The sequence below is a fragment of the Anopheles coluzzii genome, chromosome 2, assembly GCF_943734685.1.
Source record: "Anopheles coluzzii chromosome 2, AcolN3, whole genome shotgun sequence".
Taxonomy (NCBI): Eukaryota; Metazoa; Arthropoda; class Insecta; order Diptera; family Culicidae; genus Anopheles; species Anopheles coluzzii.
The window spans coordinates 10570630-10592054 of NC_064670.1; the positions used below are offsets into that span (position 1 = coordinate 10570630).

Below are 21425 nucleotides of genomic sequence, written 5' to 3' on the forward strand. Positions count from 1 at the left end.
TCAACAATGTGTGTGCTGACGCAACTCGACAACTCTACCAACACCCAAGGAGCTGGAAACGAACAACCATTCCATTAAATAGAAACAATGATTGACCGGAGTTTTATTAATTAATAACATAGTTTAAGTATGTACGCAGTTGTACGTATCACAAGTATTGCTTCCCGCTGCCCACTACACGCCCACCTTCCCCAGCGCCGAGTCCGTCTTCGGATCGGCGGTCACGTTCTGCACCGCCACGATCGTCTCGTTTATCGTCGTCTGCAGCGAGCGCATGTTCCGTATCTGCAGCAACCGCAGTATCTGGGCGGCCTTTTCCACCTCCCGTTCGGTGGGCGCGGGTGTCGGCGGTTTGCCAGCCGGCGTTCCATTGCTACCGACTGCGGCGGCCCCAACCCCAACGTACGGTTGCCCGGTGATGAGCGGCTCCTTCAGCGCTTCCCGGTTCAGACAGTCGTGAATGACGCGGCCGGCCGCCCGCAGCGACACCAGATGGTCCGGATGGTAGGCTATGCCGAGCCGGTCGGCCAGTTTGCGCGCACCCTCCTCGAACTGGGCGTTGGTGAAGTCGAGACTGTCGAACGGGTTGGTCGACTTCACCTCCGGCGCGGTCGCTTTCTGCTGCTCGGCCTCCGCCTTGCGCGCCCCGCTCAGCGGCCGGTACGTGTCCACGTTGTCCGAGTACTCGAGCCGAACGGCGTGCAGCAGCAGCCAGGTCAGCTGCTCCTGGCGCGTGGCCAGCTCGTACGGCAGACCGACATCGGTCTTGTACTTGTCGTACGCCGCGTCCCACACGTCAACCGAGCCGAGCTGCTTCAGCTGCTCCCGGTTTTCGATCGTGTAGTGGCGTATCTTCTGGTCCTCCAGCCACGAGATCAGCGAGCGAAATTCCTTCGGATCTGCAAAGAAGCAATGGAAGGAAGTTTTCCGGAGGAACGGAGCGGTTAACGGGCATGTCGATGTGTGCGTGTGGGGTTGTGGAGGCCAAGCAACGCGTTTCACCTACCATCGATATTGACGGGCTGGGTGCCGGTGTACTGCAGGGCAGCTAGATACCGTTCGAACATTTTCATTCGCCACGAACAATTGCGAAACAAATAAAACACCGTTGAGGGGAGTTGCTGTGTGTGTCTTTCTTCGTCGCGGGTCTTGTTTTGTATTGTCTGCGATACGTCAAATGGATGAATGACAGTTGGGAGTTGCGTTTAGAAGAGGGAGTTCAAGGGCGCACCTTCTTGCCAAGATGAATAGAGAAGAACAATGCCACAGTTGAAAAAGCAAAACAAGAGAAAATTGATCAAAATCAAATCGAATAATCGTTTTTTGATGTGCCAATTCAATAATTGTTTCTAAACAACGTTTTGGCTTGTGATGAGGACAATATATCACCCTAAAAAAAAGCAATCGCGAAGCCGGACTTGACAGAACGTGACTTGTGGCTCGGTGACAACACGAAGGAAAACAAACTCCTGCAGAGCAACATCTTCTAAAACCGGCCAGCAACCATCTCGCAGAAGGACTAAAAATGACCGATTCCGTTGTTTCCAACCGACACAAGGACTGTTTACCCTGTCGCCTAGTTAGCGGGTTCGGTGTAATCGGCATGGGCGTCTACATAGCAGTGCAAGCACAGAAAAGAACGAAACCTCTTGGCCGCTTCACCATGCTGGGCATTGCCGCCGGTATGTGTACTGAACGCAAACGCGTACGCTTTCCAGCAACGATTATAATAAACGAACATTTCTTTCCTTTCAGTCGCCGGCAGTATAGGCATTGCACGCCTAGCCGATGTGTACCCCTTTGGCGAAAGAGTGCACAAATAGCTTTTTCAGTTTAAGTTGAGTTGAGTTTAGTATTAAAATAAAAGATCCTCCTTCCACCCCGAGCCCCGTTGTGTCACAATAAAAAAATAAAGAAAATTGCCTACCAGTTACTTCATCCCCACCTTCCCCAGCTTCGTGTCGGTGCGCGGATCGGCTGTCACATTCTGCACCGCCACGATCGTTTCGTTGATCGTCGTCTGCAGCGTGCGAATGTTTTGTATCTGCAGCAGGCGCATTATCCTTGCGCACTGCTCCAGCTCCTCGTCGGCCTCCAGGCCCATCCCGCTGCCCTGCTCGATCGGGAACGGCTGCCCGGTGATGGGACGCTCCTTCAGCGCTTCCCTGTTGTACGCACCGCTGATAACTTTGGCGGCCGCCCGCAGCGACACGAGATGATCCGGATGGTAGGCGATTCCCAGCCGCTCGGCCAGCTTCCACGAGCCCTCCTCAAAGTCCGCGCTGGTAAAGTCAAAGCTGTCGAACGGGTTCGCCGACTGTACCTCCGGGACGGTCGTTTTCTGCGACTCTTGCTGCAGCTTGCGTGCACCGGTCAGCGCGCGGTACTGGTCCGCGTTGTCCGTGTACTCGAGTCGGATCGCGTACAGCAGCAGCCACGTTACCTGCTCCTGCTTCGACTTCAGGTGCTCCGGCACCTTGATGTCTTTCTTGTACTTTTCGTACGCCCGGTTCCATTCGTCCGGTGCGTTTACCTTCCGCAGCGGTTCCCGCTCTTCGATCGGCAGGAAGCGAATCTTCTGATCCTCCAGCCACATCATGAAGCAGCGGAAATCCTTGGGATCTGTGGGCATGTGATGGTTGTGAGAAGGGGAATGAATGTGAAAATGTCCAGGGCGAGGACTGTGGACCATCTTACCATCGATATTTAGCTGTCCTACGCGAGGATACTGCAGGGCTGTGAGATAACGTTCGAACATATCACTGGGGAGCGATTGATGTTTGTCCTTTTTTCTATTTCCTGATGGTATGGTGGAGATTGGCGTCCTCGCTTGTTTTGACAGTTCACCTTTTGTAAACAACTTTTTGTGAGTCAAGGTTTGTATGTGCAAAGGTTTCTGCACGAGATAACTACAATTTCAAATTCAAATTTCATTCACAATTCTAAATGTAAAGCGCGGCATAATTTCAGTGTTATGATTTACTGAACATGATTCAAAATTAAAAGCAAAATATATGCTCTTTTGGAAGATAAGTTATGTCTAAATACGCGTCACTAACTAAATGACCGTTTATTTTGTATTTGACCGTTGCAAAAATGGTTCATTTCTAGGAACTAGCCCTAATCCTGCTTCGTTTTACTGTTTTATGGACTACGTTTCTTCTCGATGTTTTCTGCAGATTATCACAAACACTCTTAGGCAAAAAAATATGAATGAATTCACTGGTCTTCCCCTCGGATCGAGTGGATGCATCATCCACGGCCCCTATCGCTCTCAAGTATATGGAGCAATTCTCTCTGTCCTCTAGCCAAACACCACCTCCTAACAATAAAACTAAAAATCATGCTCACGCGGTGCAGCACCGTTGGCCAAACGGTTCCTTTCGTTTTGCAAGGGCAGCGCGCCAACGTGCACAGTTTCCGCAATACTGATAACGATGATGTGCAAACAACGGGTAATAAACCCAATTTTCGGGCCTTATTAACATTACGCCATTGCCCCGTATTTCCCACTTAATCTGCAAAGCAAATTCCGGTTATCATCAAGCAACGAATTTCGTGAATTCACACTTTCTTCCTTCCGGCCCTGTGCTCGCAGTGTCTCGGAGTAATGCAAGGGAGGTAGTAGAGCACACACAGTCTCCAATCTGAGGCTCAATTCTGAAGTGCTGTTTAGTTGTGAACAACCATCGCCATAAAATCGATCGTTATCTCTCCAGACGCACATATTAAGCTAGCCGAGTTTGCCTTTCTCCTACAGTTGCAAAGATAACACGCTTGCAAGGCGCGCTTTAAAAACGTGTCACAGCGCGCGAATTCCTCTCAGTCAAACATTGAACACTTGCCGAGACATTGTGTACACACAAACAAAACAAAAAAACACCATGGCAGACCGATTAGCGGTTTCGGCTGCACTACTCTGGATCAGCTGTGCGCTTCTTGCCAGCGTCCATGGGCACGGTATGGCGCTGGATCCGATCGCACGAGGATCACGGTGGCGCTGCAACCCATCCGCCCTGCCCAACTACACCGACAACGAGCTGTTCTGCGGTGGCTTCCAGGTGCAGTGGGGCACGCACAACGGCAAGTGCGGCGTGTGCGGGGACAACTACGGGGATGCACGGCCCCGTCTGCACGAGCTGGGCGGACCGTTCGGCCCGGGTGACATCGTGCGGCAGTACGTGCGGGGAAGCGTGATCGAGGCGCGCATTCGGCTGACGGCAAACCACCGTGGCTACTTTTACTTCGACCTGTGCAATTTGGATGTTGGTGGGGCAGAGGATGAGGCGTGCTTCAGCCAGTACCCGCTGTCGTTGGCTGATGGCAGCAGGAACTGGGTTCTGCCCTCCACGGCGGTGGGCGAGTATCGGATCAATCTGAAGCTGCCCGATTCGCTCACCTGCAGCCATTGCATCTTCCGCTGGACGTATGTCGCGGGTAAGTGTGCTTTTCCAGCAGCCATGTGCACGGAGACACAGGAATAATCGGGGTGTGTTTGTGTTGTGCTTATCACTTGCAGGTAACAACTGGGGCTACTGTGAGGATGGAAGTGGCCGGCTTGGCTGCGGACCGCAGGAAACGTTCAAGACGTGCTCGGACGTGCGGATAGTCGCTTCGAACGATATCAATCCCAGCTTTGCATACTGCACGAAAGCGGTTTAAAACGGGATCTAACGCGAGCTTAAACTCTGTACAGCAATTATAAACAAGTATAAAGGAATAAAGGAACGTAGCTGATAGTTGCACTGTGATATTATCGATTGCTCTACTCTCTGGATTTTTGGGAAAAACAAAGTTTGATTTTAGCTCACGAAACTCACTCTTTATATATTCTAGGCATTTAAATACATACTTTCCAGTTCTTCCCATTGCGCGGGGAAACTTACAAATGTACGACATGTAGTGGCAACTAGTGTGTGTGTGTTTGTGTTGTTGTATGTTTTAGCATTAGGTAAAGGACAGGGGACAGATTGTACATTGTACGCTACAAAAATAAGAGTTGCTTCTTTTCACGAGACTAAAGAAAAGGCTTATAAAAGGATGGAATTCAAAAACACTAAATAGAAGAGGAAAAAATTGAATAGAAAGATAGCAAATTATCGATAGTGGAAACAAAAACGGTTTAAAGACGAAACGTACCTCGCTAGGCACATAGAAATGTAACGTAATAGATGAAAATGAGATAAGAAGCACTCGACTCTCGGATTTTTCTCTACTTACAGTAAGTTATTCTTCACCAGCTAAACAGCTCTTACCGCTTTCTCTCTCTCTCTCTCTCTCGCTAATGACTACATTATCGCCTGCTTTGCTATGACCAGATACACACATTCCATCATCCTAGGAGGCGCGGGGGACTCAATCTCGGCGCCTGTCCGTTTCTAGACTTGGTATTCCAATGCAACGGTTACGGTTGGCGGTTTTTCTTCAGCCCCTCGAGAAACTGGGACAGATCGTACTCTTCGTGGTACTGGCTGTCGTCCCACAGCTCCGGCAGGTTCTCGAGCACGGTCTTAATGGCCGCTCCGCCGTTGCTACCGTTCGCTTCGAGCTGGGCCGCGGCATTGCTGGCGGCGGCCGCCGACCGTAACGAGCCGCGCCGATCGGAGACGGCTGTGGTAGCACCACCACCACCACCACCAGTACGCTGTTGCTTACCGCTGTCATCCGCCAGCGTGAACAGATCGAGCAGCTGGTCCGTGCCCATCGTGTCCATCGAGGCGTTCTCGTCGCTCACCACCGTGTTGGCGGTCAGCAGTTTGAACTTTTGCAGGCCCATGATTTTCTCCTCGAGCGATTTGCGCGTTATCAGCCGGTACACGTTCACGACCTTCTTCTGGCCGATGCGGTGCGCCCGGTCCATCGCCTGCAGGTCCTTCATCGGGTTCCAGTCGTGCTCGACGAAGATGACCGTATCGGCCCCGGTTAGATTTAACCCCAGCCCGCCGACCTTTGGTCCAAGCGAGAGCGAGAGAGTGCGAGAGAGAGAGAGAGAGAGAGAGAGAGAGAGAGAGAGAGAGAGAGAGAGAGAGAGAGAGATATTGATTGGTTAGTGGGGCTCGGGAGCACTGTGCTTGTAACGCTGTCGCGGTTTGTGCGGGGCTTACCTGTGTCGTTAGGAGCAGCACATCGATGCTAGGATCGCCGTTGAACTTGGTGACGATGTGGTGCCGCGTGCTGGGCGGTACACTGCCATCCAGCCGCAGATACGATACGGCCGGCAGATGCTTCTTCAGGAGATCGTTTTCGACGATGTCGAGCATCGCCTTCAGCTGGCAAAAGATCAGCGCACGGTGCTGGTTCACCGACACATCCTCGTTGGTGCCGATGCCGCAGTCGAGCAGTAGTTGCCTGTTGGTTGTGAGAGAGAGGGAGAAAAAAACGAAGATTCAGGGTGAGCAAAAAGGTACTAAAAGGAAAACCAATAAGCTTACTTCTAGTGGTGGGAGCTCCGAATCGATCCTACCCGATTCAGATTCCGTGTTCGGAAACAATTCCGGAGTCGATTCCGATTCCGGAGCTGATTGCCGAGCCGATTCTGATTCCGGAGCTGATACCGATTTCTGAGCCGATTCCGGAATCGGAATTGGTTTCGGAATCAGAATCGGCTGGGAAGCAAAATCGACCTGGAAATCGCAATTGGCTCTGGTAACGGAATCAGAATTGACTCAAGAATTGAAATTAGCTCCGGAATGAGAATCAGTTATTGAATTGAAATAAGAAGTTTCAAAAGCGCAATCAGCCCGGGAATCTCCTTGAGAATAGATAGTTTACAAGTTTACAAGCAGTATTCGTATTGGACCCAAACGTCTATTCTTATAAGGATGCCGAAACCGATTCCGATCTCGGAGCCGATTCTGATTCCGGAGCCGATTCCTATTCCGGAGTCAATTCCGATTACGGAAGCTGAATTGATTCCGTATCCGGAGCCAGTTCAGGTTCTGATTCCGGTTCATATTCCGGTTCCGGTTCCGATTCCGATTTCGATTCCGATTCCGATTCCGATTCCGATTCCGATCCCGATTTCGATTACGGAGTCGATTTCGATTCCGGAGCTGATTCTGGAACCGATTCCGGAAACTGATTCCGAACCTACTATCCGGAATCGAATCCAGACAAGTTCAGAGCTATCCGGAATCGATTACGACGAAAACTTCATTTTTCCCATCACTACTTACTTCAAAACCGGAAGCTTTGCTGAATGCTCAATGTCGTCCATGGACGAGCCGTTGCGCGTAAACTCGCCCACAATCATCTGATACTCCGGATGGGACGGCGACAGTACCAGCTTTGGATGGTTGCATACATTTTGCAGATATCTGTAACGATAGAGAACCCAGTATCGAATGAGTATTACCAATAGTGGGTGGAAACAACAGCTTCCTTCCTTCCCACACCCACCTGAGTGCCTGGAACACGTGCGTCTTCTTGTTGGCCGGTCCGGCCATCTGCCCGTCGATGTTCTCCAGGCACTCCCGTATGTCGGACGAGTGCAGATGCATCCGACTAAAGTCCTCGTACAGCCGCTCCTGCAGCGGGCTCAGCTCGCACAGCAGGTCCTGCGTGATTTTGGGCGGCAGATCGGTCAGCACGTCCTCCTTGACGCGGCGCAACAGGAACGGCAGCACCTGCCGGTGCAGCGCTTCCATCGCGAGCGCACCGGCCTCCTGCTCCTTGGGGGAGCTTTTCGGATCCCGGCTGGCCAGGATCGGGCGGCTGAACCGCGTACTGAACTGCTTCTCCGTGCCGAGAAAGCCGGGCATCAGGAAGTCGAAGAGTGACCACAGCTCGAGCACGTTGTTCTGGATCGGCGTGCCGGAGAGAATGAGCCGATGGTTGGCCACCAGCTGCTTGATCGCTTTCGAGCTTTTCGTCCGCCCGTTCTTGATGATGTGACCCTCGTCCAGTATGCAGTAGTTCCAGTTGACCGAGCTGAAGAACTCGATATCCTTGCGCACGATGTCGTACGACGCGACGATCAGGTTGTAGGTGCCGAGCTTCTGGCGCAGCTGCTCCCGGTTGCCCGGCAGCCCGACGTAGTGCAGTGGCCGGAGGAACCGGCTCGGCAGGAACTTCTCCACCTCGTACACCCAGTGGCCGGTGAGGGTCGGCGGGCAGATGACGATGCTCGGCAGCTGGGCGCAGCCGCGATCGAGGCTGCGCTGGTGATGGTCGGCCGCCAGTATGCAGATCGCTTGCAGCGTCTTCCCGAGCCCCATGTCGTCGCACAGGATGCCGTGCAGCTTGTAGCGGTTGAGGAACCAGAGCCAGTTCACGCCCGACTGCTGGTAGCTGCGCAGATCCGCATTGATCTTGACCGGCAGCTCAACGTCCGGTATCGTTTTGGGCGAGAACAGATACTCCAGGAAGCGGCGGTCCTTCATCTTGCGCTGGCGCAGATCGTCGGACAGGTGGCGCCCGCTGGCCCCGCCGTCCCCGGACGTCCCGAGGCCGTCCAGCGGCATCAGCTGGATGAGCGTCGCGAAGCAGTGCGTCGACACGAGCCGCACCGACTGGTCCGGGTCGCTCATGCGCCCGAGCAGCGGCACGACCAGCAGTACCACGTACGGCACTATCTCGAACTGCAGCCGGTTGACGATGCAGGTGATCGCTTCCGCGGCGCCCTGCCGCTTGATCACGCTCTCGATGCAGGACAGCAGCGGCACGACCTCGTTGATCACCATCGTCATCACGCTGGCCGCGTCGACCGCGGCCAGCGTCGCCAGACACCGGCCCACCATGTGCCGGACGCCCTTGAGCGGGTGACGCAGCAGCAGGCACAGCTTGGGCAGCAGCTCGAACAGCTCCCGGTGCAGGGCAGCGTGCAGGTACGGTGCGGCCACCTCCAGCAGCTGCAGCGCGGTCATGAAATCGTTCGTCTCGTCCTGCGCGATCACGTCCTGCGCGAGCCGCTCGACGTACGGCTCGTCGACGCGCGACTGCAGCTTGTCCAGCAGCAGCTGCCACAGGATGGGCAGCTTTGCGGGCAGCTGCGCCCCGAACTGGGCACAGATCGTGGTGATGGCGGCCGTCGCACCGAGCCGCTGCGTCCGTGCGTGCTTCCGCTGCGTTTCCTCGCTTTCCGACGGTCCGCCCAGCAGCTCGTCCAGCGCTGCATTCGTCGTGGCCGTGGCGGCGCTGCTAGAGGACGCCGCTGACGACGACGATGCGGAAAGGTCCAGCGCGGCCGCTACGGTACTGCTAGCGGCGGGTCTGCCCGGTCCGCGAGACGAGCTTCCGCCACCACTCGTGCCACTGTTGGACGACGTACCACCACCACCACCACCGCCGCTCTCCTTGCAGCGCTGGTGCTGCTTCGCCAGCGTCAGTATGCCGTGGTACGGGTTCGAGTCGTCCGTGTTGGCCGGATCGAAGTGCTGCAGCTCCTGGTCCGGGCAGAGGACGCGCGGCGTAAACTCGGCGTCGCTTTTCAGCAGCGTGCACAGGTTCGTCACGATCTTGCTGTTCGGGCAGGGCGTGCGGACGGTGACCTGGTCGAGCAGATCGCTCAGATACTTCGCGGACAGGCGCTGCAGCAGCTCGCACTCCTCGCGCTTGATCGACTCCATCAGCGGCTTCACCACGGGATTCAACCGGTCGGGCAGGCAGCGCAGGCTGACGACCGCCCCGGACACGGACGACTGCGTGCTGACGTGCAGCGTCGTCTGCTCGAGCGCGGTGGCCGAATGCGACCCGAGCAGGCTGCGCCGGCGCTCCTCCAGCAGCTCCGCGACCTTCGCCTTCAGATTGTACCGGGTGCGCATCTCGTCGGCCGACCAGCCGCCCACGGCGGTCGCTATCTGGTAGATCTGGTCCAGCGTCAGCACCTTCAGCTGCTCGTACTCGGCCAGCTGCACCCGGTGCTGCTTGAGCGTGGCCAGATAGTCGCGGCACTCCTGCAGCAGGCGCGTGAACAGTATGCCCACCTCGTCGTAGTACACGTACTCGGTCAGGCAGGCGCGCAGGCGCTCCTGCAGCACCGGCGGCCCCGGCTGGATGGTGCCGTCGAACGAGCACCAGTACGCAATGACCAGGCTGCTGATCAGGCGCTGCAGCGCCGACCGGGACTGCAGGTAGCCAACCAGCACCTTGGTGTAGCAATCGATCGGGCTCTCCGTCTCGGGGGTGTAGGTGACGCCCGGTGCCGGCAGCACCAGGTACCGCGACAGCAGCCCAATCATGCGCGCTGCTTTGCAGCGCGCCCGCACCACGTTCTTCTCCCGCACGTCGAGCGGCACGGTTTCGGCGCCGCCGAGGAACAGCTTCTGGTGCAGCGCACCGGCGGAGGACGAGAGATGGCCACCACCGCACGCTGCCGTCCCACCACCCGTGTCGAACGAATCGAACTGACGCGGTCGGCGCTCGCGGTTCGGCCCGCCGCCCGGCTGGTTCGGCTTGGCGTAGATCAGCGAGCCCGGATCGAACGCCAGCCGGACCGGCTGCATCGCGAGACACAGCCAGCTGGACACGTACGGGCAGGAGGCGTGCAGCAGGGCGGACAGCTCCGCGTTCACCACCAGATTGTTCCACACGTCTTCCGCGAGCGCCTGTATGTCCTCCACATGCTCGACCAGCACGCGCTGGAAGATGTGCCGCAGAGCTTCCTGCAGCAGCGGCGGCGGCCAATCCTTCACGCCGAAGTTCAGCCCGAGCCGGGACTCTTCCGTGTCCGGCACGGTCAGTACGGCGACTCCGCTGTCGGTCGGTTCCGATTTGCCGTTCGAGGGCGGGGTCGGGGTCGCCGGGGTCGCCGGACTACCACCATTCGTGCCCCGTCCCTCCTCCTCCTCCTGTTTCTCCTCCTGCTCCTCGGTGCGGATGGCGGTGGTAAGCGTTTTCAGCGTCTGCAGCGTCGAGCGCCGGACGGAGGAGCTGCAGTGGCTGAGGAAGGGCCACAGCCGGGGCACCAGCATGGACATCGGCTCCATCTGGATCCAGCTCGAGGCGGACGGCAGGCTCAGGATGGAGGCGAGCAGCCCCATGAAGCTGTTGCAGGCGGACGCCAGCTCGTCCTGGTCGAGCAGCAGATCCCACAGCAGCTTCACGATGTGCGACACCTGCGCCCGGCTCAGCAGCTTCGGCAGCCAGGTCGCGATCGGGATGAGGGTGGAGGCGGCGACCGCCCCGACATCGTCCACCGCGTCGAACAGCCCCGTCAGCACGTCGTTGATGATCACCGGCAGAAACGTTTGGATCAGGTCCTCGCGCACCACCAGCATGTACTTGATGCCGAGCAGGCCGCCGTGCCGCACCTCCCACTCCTTCTGCTTCACGAACGTCAGCAGGATGGCGACGGTTTGGTGCACCTTGGCGAGCGGCAGCTGGCGCAGCACCGTCCCCAGCACCTGGGCGCACGTTTCGCGCACCGGCGCCACCACCTGGTCCGACACGAAGTCGCCGAAGCGGTCGAGGGCGAGCACGCACAGCAGCCGGAGCGTGGCGTCCTCCAGCCACAGCTGATGCTGCCGCTCCATCTCCGCCCGCGTCATGTACACGCTCTTGCCGCCGCCGTCCGCGTGCGACTTCAGCAGCTCGCGCAGTGCCGTCGCCGAGCCGTGGCGCGTCTCCCACCGCGGGCTGAACAGGTCGAGGAACAGCTTCGAGCAGAACGAGTCGAGCGGCCAGTCGACGGCATCGACCCAGGCGCCGGTCAGATCGGGCACGGCCTCGCCGGTCCACGTGCCGGCCGCCGGCACGCTGTTTGCCGCGCCCCCGGGCGTACCGGGCTCGCCGCCCTTTTCCGTCTTGATGCGCTTGCGGTCCGGTTCGAGCGGCTCGTTCGCCCCGATCGTCGCCGTGCCCGGCGCGGTCGCACCGTTCGAACCGTTGCCCGCAGCAGGTCCACCACCCACCGTCGTTGTGCCCCCGCCCCCAGCTCCTATTACCGCAGCGATCGGGTTCTGGAACGCTTGCTGCTGCTGGCGGGCCTTCCGGCGGGCGCGATTCTTCTCCCGGCAGCTCAGCCCCTCGACCGAATCGGCCCGGCTCAGCTTCAGTATCTCCTGCACCGGCACCAGCCGCTCCCCGGTCGCACCGGTCTGGTGGTGATCTCGGTTGCTTCCTCCACTACCACCACCCCCATTGTTACGCACATCGTCCAGAGTGACCAGCTCCTCCAGGTTGAGCCCGCTGCTCAGGCCCAGCTTTTCATTCAGCAGCGCTCGCTGGCGGGCCAACTTTTCCCGCAGATCGACCACCTCGCCCTCGTCCAGCGGATCAAACTCGGACCCTTCCGAGCCCATCAGCCGGGCGCCCTTGAACAGGACCGCGTTCAGGTCGAAACTATCGAACGACAACCGGTGGTGGTGGTGACCGTTCCGGCTGCCGCTCGCGTGCGCGCTGCTGGACGAGTCGCACGATTTGTCCTCTTCCTCGTCATCGGCCGCCGCCGCCGCTTCCTCTTTGGTTTCCATCTTCAGCAGGTTGGGCAGCGGTTTCGGCTCCCACTGTGGCACATTTTCCAGTATCGCCTGCACGGCCTGGGACGCGGCGATGCGCGTGTCCCAGCTGTTGCTGTGCAGGTAGGTGAGCAGCCGGCTGAGCAGGTTGTGCAGCTCGTGCGGGTGGAGCTTCTGCACCTCGCCGATCTGCTTGGCCGCCGCCTTGCGCGTCACCGCGGCCGAGCCCGACTCGAGCAGTATAAACAGCCGATCTAATCTGCAAATCAAATGAGTGGGGGAGGAAAGCAAGTTAGTGGCTATCGATTCTAATAAGAGCGTTTGGAGAGAGAGAGAGAGAGAAACGCGATCAAACTTACCTCGAAGTCATTTTTTAAATATATGTTTTCTAGCGTTTGTTAGCTGGCGAGGAGTCGTCTCATCAATTGTTCTCCTTCACTGCAAACGTACTAATCAAATACAGAGTGTAACCTGCAAAAAAAAAAGAAAGAATAAACATAAAATTATCGGTTTTTTTATGTGACGTTTTTCCATTGAAATAAAATCGATTTAAACGAAGACAGAAAAAAAACGGAAAACTTTATCTCCTAACCACTACACTTTGGCTTTGGAGCTTCTGCAAAAACAACCTCGAACCTTGGAGGGTGTACGGTCGTTCCAATGGCGCGGGTTCTACCGGGAAAAAGCGTCCAAACAACTCCAAGTGCAGATGCACACTGGCGAGCAGAAAATCTATCCCCAACGACCACCAACACACACACACACGCTCATCGTTGTATGGCACATCTCACACGTATGGGAGTGAAATAACAAAACAATAAAAAAATGCCCCATAATTTAACCATTTCCACTGGCGACGAGAACACACACAGAACTCCAAACCTTGCTGTGCGTGAGTGTATGTGTGCTGAAAAGCGCAAGTGCAGTCTGGCTGGCGTCTGGCGTTCTCGCTACTGCTGCTGCTGCTACTACTGTCCCGGAATGTTCCTCCCTGCCAACGAGAACGAGGCACACCAGAGCAGCCTCGGATTGGAGCTCGGATTCTAACACGGATCTTTGCCAAGGGAGTTCCAATGCGTACGAATGTGTGTTTGATAGAGAAAGAGAGAAGGAGAGAGAGAGAGAGAGAGAGAGAGAGAGAGAGATAGAGAGAGAGAGATAGAGAGAGAGAGAGAGAGAGAGAAATAGAGAACGGATGACTACATACCGAACCGAAAGCGCAATTCTCGGGATCTTCAAGATGCCGTCGCGCTTAATAGTGTGTTCTAACCCTGCTCCGGGTTCAGAACACTTCAGAGCTTACTATGCTTACACGAGGAGACGATACTGGGGAGGGATGGGGGGGGGGGGGAGGGGAATAAAACATTTATTCTGCGCAGAACGCGAACGTGCCCCACCTCCTCTGGCCCTGCACAGGAAGAAGCGGCGCTGGCTGCCGACCATGCATGGTTACCATGGTGCACTACGACCAACAAGCCACGACGACAGCAATAGTGACAAACATATATCACACACTATCGCGAGGCACCGATCCATTGACCTCGGGCGAGCTGGTGTGTGTGTGTGTGGGGACAAGAGCATAACTTATATGGGAGGATCGAAATGATGGATCTGTTGTGTGGTAAGGCACGTTTGTGTTTTTTTATTGCTTTTTAACCTATTTTCCAGGCAAACAAAACAAGTGCAATAAAACGCTGAGAAAACTTCCTTCCACCAGCCACGATGGCGTTTTGCTGCCGAAACCAATGGAACGTGCTTGTAAATCAATTAACTCCCCCCCCCCAATCCAGAGAGAAGGGGATGGGGGCGTGTGTGTGTGTGGTGGTTTGAGATTATCTCGGACACGTCATCATCATCGTTTCTTCCTCCGCTCGCTTCAACAATTTGATCAATTTACCCCGTTTCCCAGTCCGATGCCCTTCTGCTGCAGTTTTTCGCTTTCGTGCAGTCATCGCGACGGCGAGCGAGAGAGAGAGAGAGAGATAATTTAATAAAAATCGATTCAATTAGCGTTGATTTGGTGAAGGAAAGACAAGTTCAGCACTCGCCGGGTTGACGGAAGAGAAAGACGGAGGAAAGATGTGACACACCGCAAAACGTCCACATTAATCTCTTATTCAAAATTCAAAATAATCTTGGCACCGGAGGTCACAACACTGATCTTCGGCACGCGGTTTGGAGGGGGAGTAGGTAGTACGGGCTATCTATCATCTCGGAAAAAACCCGCTCGTTGCAAAACAATATAAAATAACAGTATCATAGACAATATAGAAGCCACACCGATTTTGTACATTATTTAAATTTTTTGCCATTGTTATACAGACAGCGAGAGAGAGAGGGAAAGAGAGGCAACTAATCACTTCCGGCCACATGTGCGTTGGCTCGTGACGCGCCCATATTCATCCCTCCTCCCCTTTGCGACGACAACAACCGGAAGTGATCCACATCTGGGGTCCACCGGGGCGGGAGGGAGCGGCACCACCACAGAGCGGTGTCGGTGATACCATTTAGAGCAGTGGTCTCCAACGTGTGGTCCGTGGTGGTAGCAGCAGTGGTCCACGCAAAAATTGATTAAAAAAAAAAACTTATTACAACATAAATTGTAGGATATATATTTCCCCCACAATCAAGATTAAATTTTCAAGAGGAATGTGTAGCATAAGATTTACACATATTTTTGATGAAACACTTTGAACTAAGTCAATACAATGTATGCCCTCAATAGATGTGGGCCCCGCGACAAATGTATTTTGAAAGCCAAGTGGTCCACGATCCTTAAACAGCTGGTTGGAGAGCACTGCATTAGAGAGATGCCTCACCGTTTCTTGCCACAGTGTGCGCGGACAAGGAGGATATATCATGCTCGAAAGGGGTGTTTTGGGGAAGCGGATTGAAACCATTCCGTATCACATATGCTATCATTGCCAGAACGGCCATTCTCGGTGCTACTGTGATGCATAGATGGATGATGGCTTCCTTTTTCTGGCCCGTAAAATCTCCATAACGATCGAAATACATAGAAACCGGGTAGAAATGAGAAGGATCCTGCGGCAGCACTGAACATTTATCGCGTTATATACAATTGTGGAGGCAACACATTGGAAGTGACATCGGTTTCCGGGGATGATGACTGGCCCCCAATTAAAGGGTGAAGAATTGCAATCGTTCACTGTGGAGACTAGTGATGGGTAAAGATCCCATAAAAAATCCGGAGTCGACTCCGATCTGAGTTCGAACATTTCGGAACCGATTCCGCCCATCATTATGCGGAAACGTTTGGAATCGTCTGGAGCCGTTCGGAATTGCCGGGAGTCGGAGTCATCCGGAGTTCCTGAGTCACCAGGAGTCGGAGTCATCCGGAGTTGTCCTAGTAGATGTCATCCGTAGTTGTTCTGAGTCGGAGTCATCTGGTGTTGTCCTGATTCGGAGTCATCCAGTCCTGAGTCGGAGTCATCCGGAGTTGTCCTGAGTCGGAGTCACTCGGAGTTGCCCAGAGTCGGAGTTATCTAGAGTCGCCGTGTGGAGCCGTTCGGAATTGCCGGGAGTCGGAGTCATCCGGAGTTGTCCTGAGTCACCAGGAGTCGGAGTCATCCGGAGTTGTCCTAGTAGATGTCATCCGTAGTTGTTCTGAGTCGGAGTCATCCGGAGTTGTCCTGAGTCGGAGTCATCCGGAGTTGTCCTGAGTCGGAGTCACTCGGAGTTGCCCAGAATCGGAGTCATCCGGAGTTGTCCTGAGTCGGAGTCATCCGGAGTTGTCCTGAGTCGGAGTCACTCGGAGTTGCCCAGAATCGGAGTCATCCAGAGTTGTCCTGAGTCGGAGTCATCCGGAGTTGTCCTGAGTCGGAGTCACTCGGAGTTGCCCAGAGTCGGAGTTATCTAGAGTCGCCGTGTGGAGCCGTTCGGAATTGCCGGGAGTCGGAGTCATCCGGAGTTGTCCTGAGTCGGTGTCATCCGTAGATGTTCTGAGTCGGAGTCATCCGGAGTTGTCCTGAGTCGGAGTCATCCGGAGTTGTCCTGAGTCGGAGTCACTCGGAGTTGCCCAGAGTCGGAGTTATCTAGAGTCGCCAGGAGTCGGAGTAATCTTTAGTTAGCCAGAGTAGGAGTCATCCGGAGTAGGTTTCGTGGGTTCCACACCACTAGTCGAGACACTGTAAAGAGCGCACCTATCCGACTCCGATCCGACTCCGATCCGACTCCGCCTCTGATAGAATCGAAACCACTCTTACCGAGCGGAGTCGGAGTCATGCGAAGTTGGCGGGAGTTGGCTTTAGTCGTTCAGTGTCGGAGTTTTGAGGAGTCGGCTGTAGTCGGCCGGAATCATTGAGAGTCGTCCGGAGCCTTCCGGAGTCGTCCGAAGTCCGCCGGAGTCGTTCGGAGTTGGTTGGAATTTTAGAAATGCGCGAACTAAGCGAAAGAGGAAAAAAACACCACGAAATGAAATGCCTGACCACACATACATTGCACCGGCCGTCTCCAGCTGATTCCAGGCGATTCCGAACGACTCCGACGCCGGTCGACCCCCAATCAAGGATATTCAAAACAACTCCCAACGATACCGAACGGCTCCCCGGGTAATCCGGGAACGCACCTACTTTCCGCAGTCGAATCGGAGTCGACTTCGGATTTTTGCCAACTTTCACCCATCACTAGTTACCATCCATTGCCTCGTGCCCAGTTTTATTATCTCATGAACGTTTTATAGTACGATTATTTTGATTATTTTAGCAATCTCATGCTGTCTATACTCCCAACAATCGCAGTACTACGTTGCAAATAGAGCTTCAATACAGCCACGAGCGAATTGTAAGGCTTAGGCCTCCGGGACAAATCGGACCAGCAAAGAGACCGGCTGAATAAATAAATCGTTACCAATTGATTAGACTCTCCCTGCTGCGGGTTCACGAGGGCGGGGAAGGAGATGGAGGCAATTGTTTCAATCCGGCACGGGCGGAGAACGATCATACTTCACATGCTTCCCAATCTGATCCAGACAGATCGTAGGTACGCACAGCATCAGCATCAGCATAGAATGTAATCTACTGCTGGCCATACAAAAACGGCACAGCTTCGTTGGTGTTGATCGTTCTGTTACGCAAAAAAAACGGCGATAGAATCATCCGGCAGCAACGACAGCCGGCACACGAACGGCGTTCGCAACCAATATGATGATGATGATGATGGTGGGCAATTCGCGTGCATCAACACCAGATCTCGTTTGTAAAAGGCCAGTAGATCAGACAGTGAGAGAGGCAGACATGCAGAGAGAGAGAGAGAGAGAGAGAGAGAGAGAGAGAGAGAGAAAGAGAGAGAGAGAGAGAGAGAGAGAGAGAGAGAGAATATGTTTCTAACCCCATTCTGCAATAGATCCACCATCCCAGCACAATAGTGTGTTTGTTTGTTTATTGTTATTGTGTCGCAACTGGTCAATGCGCTCCTGCTGCTGGTGATGTATCCGGTGGCGTAATATAGCTTTGGAGCAGGGACAGGGAAGCAGTGAGAGTGAAACAACATAGGGAAGGAATTTCCGTCGACAATCTGCACCCATCCATCGCGCAACACACCAGAAAATCGTTGCGAAAGACAACAAAACGGGGTTCGATTTGGTGCTAGAATGCGTTAATAGGAGTTGTTTTGAGTTAATAAAAAAAAGCATGCATTTAGAACAATTTCATATGTGCAATTGACAAATCCAGACAAAGAACGCGAATCATTAATACGATTTTAATAGTTTTTTTCCACTCCAGTTGTCGCAAAAGCGTTCTAAAAATATTTACCAATTACCTTCTAGCGAACCATTTAAAATGTTGTTAGGGTGCCATGGAAATGGTTTTCAAAACAACTTCTTCTACAACTGGAGAAGGGGGTGGTGGTGCAAAACTGTTTTTGCAGCAAAAGGAGCACAATTTAAAATAGGTTTGTTCTAAACCGCGCTGTACACGCGAAATCGGCACCGAGCTCTAACCCTCCCCCCATGACAGACGGCCGCGTTCTTAGCCGCCTTTGATTGCGCACACCAACACAGCAACACGCATACACAGAGACAGACAGGCACGGAGAGCACATGTTGCGATAGTAGCAGCAAGCGAAACGTGTGCCAACGAGAGGTGTGGAAGCTGGGGGTTGGAGTGCATGTTGGGGTCAGGTTTTTACAATCGAGGCAGGCTTTGCCACAGCAGACCGTTTGCCGCTGGTGAGTGAGTGTTGGTGAGGCTTCCCCATCGGCAACAGCAGCACCACCGACCTTCCCCTTATTGACCCAATCGAGACCGTTGTGCTCTCTCACTCACTCTCTCTCTCTCTCTCGATGCGAAAACAATAGAACATTTGCAAACGAAACAAGCAAGAATATACATCCTATGGTGGAACACTAACACTCAGCAACAGAAATCCGATGCCCTACACACACAATACACATTCAAAAAAGGGGGTCGACGTTGGGCAGGCAAAAAATAGCGCTGCGCGCGTTTAATCGATAGTTTTGCCTCCAGTCGCCCCACACAATTACACCCTTCCTTCAAAACCCTCCTTTCTACCGTTCGAACAGAATTACTCTTTTCTTTGAAATCGTCCCTTTCATCCGCATTACTACGGCATAGTAATTGAAACCATCGCCCGGGCCTTGGACGGTCGGTTATTCCCGGTGTGTGGCAGTGTATTGCGCGCGCGACCCTTCTTCGCTCTCCCCTTGGATCATCTCTCGCTCACTGGTTCTAATTATAGCTAGCCGTCATCTTGCCGGCGGCCTATCGGGCACCACAACCCACAAGAGACAACGCTCGAGGGGCGGAGGGGGACGGGGGAAGTACGAGCATTGGAAGCACAAAACAAACAAATGATTTTCGGGCGACTTTGAGGAGCAGGCGATGGACAAACCGATACGTTGGAAAGAAGGACATCACAGCTACAAACACACACAAACACACACAAACACACAAACACACATGAAACGATGCCCGAAAGGCAAGCAATTTTCCTTTCCCTCGCCGCAGCAGTAGGCTACGAATCCCCCATGGCTGTGGCGCGGTTTTAGAACCCTTTTTGATTGTACACGAGTACACAACTGTACGTGTCTCTCTATGTACATGTGTGTGTGTGCGCGTGTTTCCGTTCTAGCTGTCTCGCTCATACATTATTTTCACACTTCATCATCGAACGGGTGTGGGCACACAATCAAAAACGGTTCACTGCACGAGTATGAAGCGCTGGGCGAGGGGGAGGGGAAGAGAGGCTGCCACATACGCACCCAACAAAAGAAAGGAACACCAAAGAGAGAGAAAGAGAGAGAGATGAAGGTTAGGGAAAAACAGGCTTACCTTTCGCTTTCTGGCGCAGCATTCTTCGTCCTCCCCAAAAAGCCACACAGCGGAGATGATGGGGATTTAATGAGGAAAGCAAGTCTTTTTCTCTCTCTTTTGCACCTCTTCTTCTTTCACAAATTTTCCCACCGTACAAACACTACCCGTACACACCCATACAGGTACGCGGCACTACTATGCGTTCTAATTCTAACCGAAGCGCGCTGTGGTGGTGGTGTTGCTGCGGCTGCACTTTTCACGGTACGTGCCGATTTTCCACCACACACCAATACACCGCATCGTGCGGCACCGCGGCACCAACAACAACAGCACCGCAGCCAGCCATTCCAAAACCACACACACACACACACGTTTGTTTTCCCTGCTCAATGCGCACTTGATCCGATTTTCACGCACACTAATCACGCACTCGCTGAACACGGTTGTCCCAGGTGCAAGCTCACACACACACACTCACGCACACAGGTAAGCGTAAGATGAGAAAAAACACACAACGTAGCGCGTGTGTCTTCTTGGTTGCCGTTTCGCTTGCCCTCACACCACCGAAAGGGACTGATTTTCTCGCGATGGTGTCGCACGGTTCTGAAAATTAGCTGTCGCACACATTGGCTGTGTGAATGGTTGTGGTAAGAATTATTTGCTGGGTGCAACACGGCGGCAGTGTCGTCAGCTGCCTCCTCCCATTGGCTCCATTATCGGTTCTCGAGTGCCGAAAAAAGGGGGCAAATTCACTAGTACCGCTCCCCTTCCACACCTAGCCCGCGGACACCGTTGGTGGTGGTGGTGGTTCCACCTAACACGGTTACCAGCTGCTACTTCACCGCTCTCTTTCTTTCGTTCACACACATGCGCTCACTGCAGATGGTGATCGTTGGTGCGCACACTCTTTCTCTTTCACTCCGGCACGCACACAGCGCGAGAACAAGTCCTCACCTCCGCTCAGCCGCCATCGTCCGGTGGACGGCAGAGATAGTGGCGGGATGAGAGCGATACTGCCGACCGCGGATCCGGTGGCCACGGTGGCAGCGACGACGACGGCGACAAGGGCACCACGACGGCAGCACCCCGGGCGGACGGAGCGGTAGCGGCGGACGGCTGCTGCAGCTGCTTGACCGGAACAACACCAACACCACACCACCAGCGAGGGAACACTTTCACGACCGATTCACGAGCCCGGGGGCCAATTGAATTTTCAGAGAATTTGTGCATTGTTCGGAGATCAAATTTATACTGTTCGCCATTCCACAACGTCAACTGACTTTTCTTGCGTTTCGCTTGATGGTGTGCGTGCGATCCCGCGTACGGCTGTCGGGTCGGTACCGGTTGTGTCATCGCGCTGCCGTCTGACAGTGGGAAAACAAATGGCGGTGCGTTTTGAAAGGTGTGTTGCGTTGTTAAAAAGGAGAACAATTTGATGAGTTTCGAATCGGAGAACCGTCGTTTTTTTATGTTTTATGAGCAGTTTGTGAAACGGTAGATGTTTCTTTTCTTTCTATTGTTTTTGATGCTAAAATTAGGATATGTTTACATCGCTCAATTCCTATGCCATCACCTCTTGTACACATGTGCTAAAGCTAGCTAACTTTGACATATCTGTCACGGAGCATTCAATTTGGACAAGTGCGGAATTTGTGAGAACGTAATTATACAAACAAAAAAATAATCTAGATCGTAACATAATTTGAACAAAAATCAGTAATTAATAGCTAAGGCC

At 54.0% G+C, this 21425-nt stretch overlaps 4 protein-coding genes across 5 annotated transcripts; 2 read left to right on the forward strand and 2 right to left on the reverse strand.

Annotated features, from left to right (window-relative positions):
* Positions 1-74: 74 nt before the first annotated feature.
* On the reverse strand, positions 75-3645 carry LOC120950016 (uncharacterized). The gene is made up of 3 exons (XM_040367724.2): positions 2698-3645; positions 1946-2622; positions 75-891 (listed from the first exon to the last, which is right to left on the reverse strand). Exons 1-3 carry the CDS (start codon positions 2756-2758, stop codon positions 175-177), a joined length of 1455 nt encoding a protein of 484 aa, XP_040223658.2. The 5' UTR covers positions 2759-3645; the 3' UTR covers positions 75-174.
* On the forward strand, positions 1419-1885 carry LOC120950015 (uncharacterized). The gene is made up of 2 exons (XM_040367723.2): positions 1419-1682; positions 1756-1885. The coding sequence occupies exons 1-2, from the start codon at positions 1526-1528 to the stop codon at positions 1821-1823; spliced, it is 225 nt and encodes a 74-aa protein (XP_040223657.2). The 5' UTR covers positions 1419-1525; the 3' UTR covers positions 1824-1885.
* Positions 3646-3792: 147 nt separating the features above from the next.
* LOC120950013 (uncharacterized) lies at positions 3793-4751 on the forward strand. The gene is made up of 2 exons (XM_040367719.2): positions 3793-4437; positions 4520-4751. The coding sequence occupies exons 1-2, from the start codon at positions 3885-3887 to the stop codon at positions 4660-4662; spliced, it is 696 nt and encodes a 231-aa protein (XP_040223653.2). The 5' UTR covers positions 3793-3884; the 3' UTR covers positions 4663-4751.
* Positions 4657-21393, reverse strand: LOC120950007 (TATA-binding protein-associated factor 172). Of its 2 annotated transcripts, none has more exons than XM_040367710.2 (6): positions 20645-21393; positions 12755-12866; positions 7399-12654; positions 7176-7316; positions 6105-6348; positions 4657-5947 (listed from the first exon to the last, which is right to left on the reverse strand). In XM_040367710.2, exons 2-6 carry the CDS (start codon positions 12763-12765, stop codon positions 5405-5407), a joined length of 6195 nt encoding a protein of 2064 aa, XP_040223644.2. In that variant the 5' UTR covers positions 12766-12866; positions 20645-21393; the 3' UTR covers positions 4657-5404. The 2 variants fall into 2 exon arrangements, with proteins under 2 accessions (XP_040223644.2, XP_040223643.2); XM_040367709.2 differs by having other exon boundaries at positions 19709-21392.
* Positions 21394-21425: the final 32 nt, after the last annotated feature.